This window comes from Phytophthora infestans, genomic scaffold (genome assembly GCF_000142945.1).
Source record: "Phytophthora infestans T30-4 supercont1.41 genomic scaffold, whole genome shotgun sequence".
Taxonomy (NCBI): Eukaryota; Oomycota; class Peronosporomycetes; order Peronosporales; family Peronosporaceae; genus Phytophthora; species Phytophthora infestans.
Window position 1 is genome coordinate 1,261,197 of NW_003303718.1, and position 8,164 is coordinate 1,269,360.

Here is an 8,164-nt window from a genome sequence, read left to right on the forward strand (position 1 = left end):
CTGACAAGCTGACCTATCCCCAGCTCGGATATAAGCTTAAGGCGATCACTGCATCAAGATTTTCGTCTACATCGCGGACATGCTCTGGGGATAGCGACGCTGTTATCCTAAGATTATCGCGAAAACAAGCATGTAATCAACTTCCCTACGACCAACAACAAGTGCGTCTTCCACTATATCGCCTGGCATACATTCCAGAGCCCTAAGAAGGATCCTCGCAGAATTCAGGCTCAGGTGAAGGAGGTATTCAAGAGCAACTGCTCTTTCAAGGGGGTGAAGTATACGCTGAGTCCATTTAGAAGTTTCAAGCCTATTGACCTACTACAGCTCGATGAGGTTGAGGACTGCTTCCAACTCGGTATTAGCGTATATAGCATGGATGTAGCTTCCGGAAATGTAGAATGCATTCGTAGATCGGACAAGGGTATGAAGCTATGGATATTTTATCGCTCGAGAATCATGCTCTTTACATCAAGAACATTGACATGCTTCAGGCTAAGTATCAATGCCCTAAGTGTGAAGTGGTTTTCGTCAGCGCTGAAAAAGTAAAAAATCACAAAAAGAATCAATGTGAGCTCGTGAATATCGAAAGCTTCCCAGCTGAGCCAACTATCTACAAACCAGCTCAGAACGTAATACGATCACTGCTTACGAAGTATTCAATCAGGAATACTGACCAGTACATCGATCACTTCATCGTTTATGACTTTGAGGCCATTCTTAAGATTACCGCGACTCAATACGGGGAGAATACTGTCTTCACGAGCGAACACATTCCTGTGTCGGTATCAGTAGCTGATAGTTTAACCGAGGGGGTGCGTTGCTTTGTAAATGACGATCCAAAGATGCTACTTACCGAAATGTTCAATTACATTGGTGATGTATCGGTTAAGATTCAGCAGTACAATGTCAATAAATATATGTCGCTTCTACAAAAAATCATCAATGCACATGGTCTGACAGGTATGGAAGTCCCAGGCGCTAATTCTGATAAAAAAGTACAAGATGTCTGATGTGGAGAGTTGGATTGAAGAGGAGGGAAAGTATGCCAGCTTCTTTGACTTTCACCGCAGTCTTGGTTTTGGTAAGCAAAGGTCTGATTATGGGAAACTGAAACAGCAGCTTGACCAGGTACCAGTATTCGGCTTTAATTCTGGTCGATATGATATTAACTTGATTAAGAAAGATTTGTTTGCCGTAATTGGTACCGACAACGTCAAATCTGTCATCAAGAACTCAGCTACATGTGCATTGCTACATCGGACATGAAAATGCTTGATATCACTAACTATGTACCAGCTGGTACCAGCTACGACAAGTATCTTACAACATATCTCGGTGGCTGCAAATGCGATGACAAAATTAGATGTGTCTGTGGTCTTGGTAAGGGTCTTTTCCCTAACGAGTACATCACCGCGTTCAATGTTCTAAAGCAGACTACTATCCCACCTAAGTCAGCTTTTGATAGTAAGCTCCGTGGAACGAGCATCACGAGCGATGACTACGAACGAGTGAAGTTCGTGTGGGATTACCACGAGATGAAATCGATCAAAGACCTACTGATCTGGTACAATAATCTCGACGTAGTCCCTTTCACCAAAGCTATCAAGGCTCAGCGAGAGCTATTTAAGCGCTTCGATCTGGATATGTTTGCGGATGGAGTGTCCCTACCTGGTCTTTCAGAGAAGGTTATGTACAGACCTGCTTCAATAATCTCCAATATCCGGATAAGAAACCTGCTAACGCATTCCGATTTCCAGCGAAGCGCATGGCTGGCTACAGGAGTCAGGTTGCTAAGGTAAAACGAAAATTTGGTATGACGCTCGAGCACGTGAATACATTGCTGCAAAAGCAAAAGTATCTGTGTGGTCTATGCTATTGTCAGCTGACTGCTGATACCGCTTCCGCTGATAGAATCAATAACAATCTTGGGCACACTGATGGGAATATCTTGATCAGCTGCATTTCATGCAACACCGCTCGAAAAGATATGTCTCTTAGGGGGTTCAGATACAAGACACTGCTTGATTTTAACGCAGACAGATTGGTGTTTTCGATTGACAAGGAGGAATCTGAGATTTACGGGAAAATGAAAGCTAACATTGCTGGTGGATCATCAATTATATTCAACAGGTATGCTAAGCGAAACGAGACGAAGATTCATGGAGGTAAGATCTGCAAGAAAATTATCGGATACGACGCTAACGCTCTATATATATGGGCCCTTGGTAATGAGATGCCATGCGGTCGATTGACTACGGTTGAAGCGTATGATGGTATCATCGATGACATCAAAGCATACAAAGTATTCGGCTTTCTTGAATGTGATATCCGAACACCAGTCAGTTCCTTCCATGCGAACCATTCCGGATGCTCTCAACCCTGGAGAATCCCAGCGTGCTTTCGAAGCACAATTTCGAAGCTGGGTGGAGAGAGCTTGACGGCTCCCCTTTTATGATGCTCGTCGAGAAAGCTTCTCTAAAACCGATATTCGTCTTAAGAGACGTTTGCGCTTAGACTTCGTCAAGTCGAAAGCACACCATCAATTCTCGGTTGGAGATCACCAAGACTTACAGCTTCATAAAAGCGAGCTCCCATAAAGCTTTTGCTCCATTTATGAAGGCTGTATCAAACGCCCGGCGAGAGGGTGATGTTGATAAGTCTAAGGCTATGATTGCCGAGATGATGAAACTGGTAGGCAACAGTGCTTTTGGTCGATCTGGCATGGATATGAGCAAGCACAAAGAGGTTAAGTATGAGTCGAGTGACAAAGCTATTAAAAACAAGATCGAACACTTTACGTTCCATGGTCTCGAGGAGCTTAATGATGCGTGTGAGATCACGATGAAGAAGCGCCGACTCAATAATAAGAACCTAATCCATTTGTCGATTGCTATCTATCAGCTTGCTAAGCTACGCATGCTTCAGTTTTACTATGACTGCATAAGTTTCTACTTCGATCGCTCTGACTTCCAGTATCAGGAGATGGACACTGATTCGGCTTATATCGCTTTCAGCTGTGATAATCCATTTCAAGACTGTATTAAGCCTGGGCTACGAACATACTTCAAGCAGCGTATATACGATTGGATTTCCACGTGACTACAACACTGAGGTAGCTCAGTTGATCGCCGTTACGCCTGGTTTGTTCAAAGATGAATGGTCAAGGTGATGCTATGGTCTCACTATCGAGTAAGAACTATATTTGCTAACTACCCGATGAGACATACCAAGTAAAGGTTTCAGCGAAGGGTATTCAACAGGGAAGTGGTCGAAACAATGGTGTTCTTAATTCTGATGGGTTTGAGACTGTCGTACGGGATCGCATCATGCTACAAGGTACAAACAAGGGGTTCAGACTATCGAAAGAAGCCAAGTCTATCATCACCTATACTCAAACCAAAACAGCGCTTAACTAGTACTATGACAAACGTCGAGTACTTGATGATGGTATCACGACTGAACCACTTGTAATTTAAGCAGCTAGCCACTGGGGATTTTTTTAATGTAAATATAGATCATGGACGCGCTATTAAAGAAACTCTACTATGACCCAAAAACCGGTTTTATAGGAGCTCAAGCTCTGTATCAGAAAGCAAAGGAGTTGAATCCTAAGATAACTTTCAAAATAGTAAAGGATTGGTATGGGAGTCAGCCCGATATTCAACGATTTCAGGAGCAAAAGAAGAGATTCAATGGTTTCAAAATAGCTTCGCATAACCCCAACTCGTGGCAAATTGATCTTGCGTATTGGGAGAAACGGCCAATTTTGACTGCTAGTAACATCAACTCAAGGCTGGGGTACGCAAAGCTCTTACGAAACAAGACGGCAGCAATTGTGTTAGAAGCGCTTAAAGCGTTTGTTCGTCTCCACAAAGTGGATATCCTAACAAGTGATAATGGTAGTGAGTTCATGTACTTACAGGCCCAAGAGCTCTTAGACACTATCACATCGGAGGTGACCTCGTGCGAGTCGGAGGATGATGGCAATTCGGCAGACACTCCGCATCCGGAGGCAATCGAGCAGGAGATTTGCATGAAAGATCTGGAATCGAAAAACAGCATGGAAGGCAAGAGCGCTCACATCGCCAAGGCGGAGCACGAGGACGACTGTGCTGATCCGAATGTAGATTCAGACGATGGCGTGCAACAAGAAGATAAAAGACCGCCGGAGAGGGAAAAGAAGAGCTCGAAGGCTGTGGTTAAGGGACGTCCAGAGTCGACGGGAAATCAAGCGGTGGCAAAGAGCAAGGGGCTTTTGACGGAGACCAAGAAGAAGCGAAATAATGGTGATCCCACCCAGCAAGAGCTTCTGTTTGTGGGGGGAGCTGCCACGGTGTTAGTTGCGTACCTCCTTGCGTGTGTGTACAGCTTCTTTCACCCTGTAGTGTTCCCCTTATCGAACTACGAGGAACTGTTCTCGGCGTACGATATCTCGAATGTTTCCGTGCACATTGTGAACCCCGTGGGAAACTCAATAATCACGCCACAAGGTGTTTCATTCGAGTGGCAACTTGCCAACTTTCCCACTGAAGCTCTGCATTTGTATGGCGCCGAGGTTTTTCGATACGAATTATTTTTGGACGACGAGGTTTTCACGTCGGAAATAGGATTTCTTGCACTTGAAAGCGAAGACGACAATACTGAAGTGCTCAATCGCACTGTCGATTCCTCTCCGAAAATTCACACACGACGCGATATTTAAGCTTCATCTCGAAGTTACTATCCCCATTCCTGGGCTAATCGAAGAGCTCACGACATACAAGAAAGATGTCTACGTTCGAAAGCCACCCACTCCCTCTATTGAGGACGAGGTACACCTATCACTAACGTCTCCCTTGGATGGTGCTATCTTCGAACGACATCAGTCTATTGTCCTCGAGTACACAGCCGTGAATGTACAAACTCTCGAGTTGCTGATTGATGACGACATTTACTTGAAGAAAACCCACGTGGACGATGGCAATATGCTGCTGCGTGGACTCGGCGTGGGGCCGCACACACTCGAAGCGAAAGCCGTGAACGACCAGAATAAAGTCACAGCGTTCAGTTTAGTGCATGTAGAGATAATGGAGTCAGCATAGGCGCTATTAACTGTAATTGGATACAGTTAGCGTATTACGGTACTGCACACGCTGTGAATTTCCCTGTAACGAGGAAGATATATGTATTTTAGCGGTGAGCGAGGTGTTCTCTCTATCCTCATCCACACTCTTACTGCCAGACCTTCTTAGGCTTCCAGTGGAAGTTCTCGTACAGACGCAGCAGGTTGCGTTCGAGCATGGCCACCGTGACCTTACCCACCAGTGGCACGTACTGCACGCCCTTTATCTTAAGCAGCTCGGCATCGTCCACGTTCTTGAAGGACGCGACGTAGATGATGACCGTGTTTTCGCTGACCCACTCAAGCGGCAGCTTGTAGCTCTTAACGGGGACGCCAGTAATGATGACACGAGACTTCTTACACGCCGTCTCCTGCGTCTCTTCGCTCGGGATGAGCTTACCGCGACGGAATAGGTACAGCGAGTCAATGTCGGCGCTGTACACGTCAGCGCCGTCATTCGCAAGCATAGCAGCCAATGGGCGGCCGACAATGTATGAGACCTGGACGACGCAGTCTCAGAAACCAGAAGTCTTTTTAGTATTGATAGTCACTCGCCCGTTGGATACTTGGTTGATATTTTTATTTCTAACGGAGTCCACCAAGGGTGGAGCTCCAGCAATTCCCCTTCTGCCAAGTGTGGGGCGAGTAGTGTGTTAACGCTTACTTCTTCCGTCGTAAACACTGTCCAGACATCGTACACGACCTCTGCAAGTGAACGAGTAGGGGACGTTCGCTGTTAGGGTTATGAGCCCAAAATTAGAGTAAACTTCCAGAACTTACGTGAACGCTGACGGTGTCGTGGACGCTGCCTTTGATGTCAGACTTACTTGGTACTCCGTCTCCGACCGCGTCGCGACGGATGATGGCTGTATCAGCGCCTGAAGCGTCAGTAGCGGCTGGACTGGTAGGTCCGTTGGCTGGTGGTGCTGGCGGGATTCCTGTCCTTCAGTCTCCACAGCCGCAGTCTGTTTCTGCGTTGAGCTCACCAACTTCAACACTCATTTTGACTGGAACTCCGGTGGTGAACGCTCCAGCGAGGTTGCATGCTAATGAAGAACAACAACGAAGGATATCATTGCCACCGCCTAACCTAGCGTTGGATGTGAACAAAAACCCACCAAAAATGGCAGGAAGCTTTAACCTCTATCGCGCTCAAGTTATGGCCTATTTACATCGACTTAATGCTTGGGGTCTGATCGATGGATCCGTACAGCGTCCGATTGTAAATGGGGAACTTCAACAGCGCTACGATATGTTGGACTTCTTTGTGAAAGATACGTTGCTTCGAGGTGCTAAAGTTGAAGACGCTGAGCGTATGTGTGATCTTCCAACTGGCAAGGAAATGTCGGAAGATCTGGAAGCACACCATACTAAGCGTGAGTTTTCTAATTACGTGTGGGTATTGAAGCAATTCTTCCACGCAGCTTACACTCGTGAGCAGACGATGGATTCTTGGCTTCAGGAAATTCACGATACACGTCGTGCGTTGGCTAATCTGGGTCGAGTTATCGATGATGATCTCACTGTGGACGTGATTCTCATGGGAGTAGTGCAGACACACAGAGATGTCGTGCGTCAGTTTTCTCGCATCATAGCTCCCGGGTCCCGACCCACTCTGCAGCAAGTCTTGAACACACTGAAGTCCGAGACCGAGATGGATGAGATCGTCCGCGATGAGAAAGAGGGAAACTCAGATCATGCACGTGGCTAAGAAACAGAAAACTTGTGACAAATCTAGTAAACATATTAGCTGGGTTAAACCCAGTGGAGCACAATCTCGTGGAGCTAAATCCAGTGAAGCAGGAAGCAAAGCCAATCAAAAGTCTGGTCCTGGTAAACGAAAGAAGGGCAAGTGCTTCTATTGTGATAGAGAAGGCCATCACAAATTTGAGTGTCGTAAGCTCAAATTTGATCTGAAGCACGGCAACGTAGATGCTGAAAAGGCAAAGTGTGGCAACAATTCTGGGGATAGCTCTAGAGGATATGGGGGAAACAAAGGTGGACCTCCTCAGCCGTTACCATTGGGAATGATCGGTCGTGTTGAAAATACTTGTGCTGTGTCAAGTACTGGGTCTACATTATTGTCGACGTTTGATACCTCTAGTTCATTGGAGTGGATATTAGACACAGCAGCTATTACGCATACCTGCGCTGACCGGTCACTTATGACACAGCTCCCGCACTACGTGGAGACGAACACGCCACATGAATCGTGGACAGGAGAAGTAACAACGGAACATTTGGTGTCTCAATTGCCTGTATCTTTCCTATCCGCACAAGATAGACGTGGCGAAACTGGAGAAGCGCTTGATTGCGTTCTTACTGGAGTTCGTAATGTTGTTGGATGTCACGTTAATCTGCTAAGTGTTAATGCACTTGAAGAGCAAGGCTGGCAATGTGAGTCACAGTATCCTCAGGACGGACCTCCAAGACGGCTATTATGGAAGGGGCCGACAGCAATAGTGTTTGTCAAGAGTCGAGGTTACTATCGCACTCGTGGTTTGTGTAATTCACCTCAAGTAGTTGCATCATTTGTGGCTGGAGGTGAATCGATATTTCGGTGGCATCTTCGCTTTGGTCATGTGAATTTTGCAGCATTGCAGCAACTCCATCGTGATCGGATGGCTACAGGCATGACGATCTCTCCTAGTAAGCGCACTAGAGATGCGATGGATTGCCTAAGCTGTACATTAGCAAAATCGCGAAGAATGTCATACAAGAATGTGTCTCCATGTCGATCAATAAGGTGTTGTAAAAAACTGATGACCGATGTCTGTCACTATGGTGAGGTTTCGGTTGCTGGAAACGTGATGTTTCAGCTCGTGGAGGATGAATACTCACGATACCTATGGGGCTTCTTACTCCGTCAAAAGTCTCAATGTACAGACAACTTGAAGACGTTGATCTTACAGCTGAAGCAATGTGAGCGACCTGTCAGATTCCTGGGGTCTGATCAAGGAACTGAGTTTGTAAATCAAAAGTTGACGCCACCGATGCAGTAGTGTGGGTAAGTCGCATGTGAATCTTTGAATATTGCTGACATCCTCAAGGTGAACGAGA

The 8,164-nt window shown here is 46.1% G+C and overlaps 2 protein-coding genes across 2 annotated transcripts; one reads left to right on the plus strand and one right to left on the minus strand.

Annotated features, from left to right (window-relative positions):
• Nucleotides 1-5,214: 5,214 nt before the first annotated feature.
• Nucleotides 5,215-5,571, minus strand: PITG_16142 (uncharacterized protein; the record flags this gene model as incomplete). The annotated part of the gene is made up of 1 exon (XM_002897863.1): nt 5,215-5,571. One exon carries the CDS (start codon nt 5,569-5,571, stop codon nt 5,215-5,217), a length of 357 nt encoding a protein of 118 aa, XP_002897909.1.
• Nucleotides 5,572-7,131: 1,560 nt separating this feature from the next.
• PITG_16143 (uncharacterized protein) lies at nt 7,132-7,741 on the plus strand (the record flags this gene model as incomplete). Its single annotated transcript, XM_002897864.1, has 2 exons — nt 7,132-7,664; nt 7,708-7,741. 2 exons carry the CDS (start codon nt 7,132-7,134, stop codon nt 7,739-7,741), a joined length of 567 nt encoding a protein of 188 aa, XP_002897910.1.
• Between the last annotated feature and the right edge of the window lie 423 nt (nt 7,742-8,164).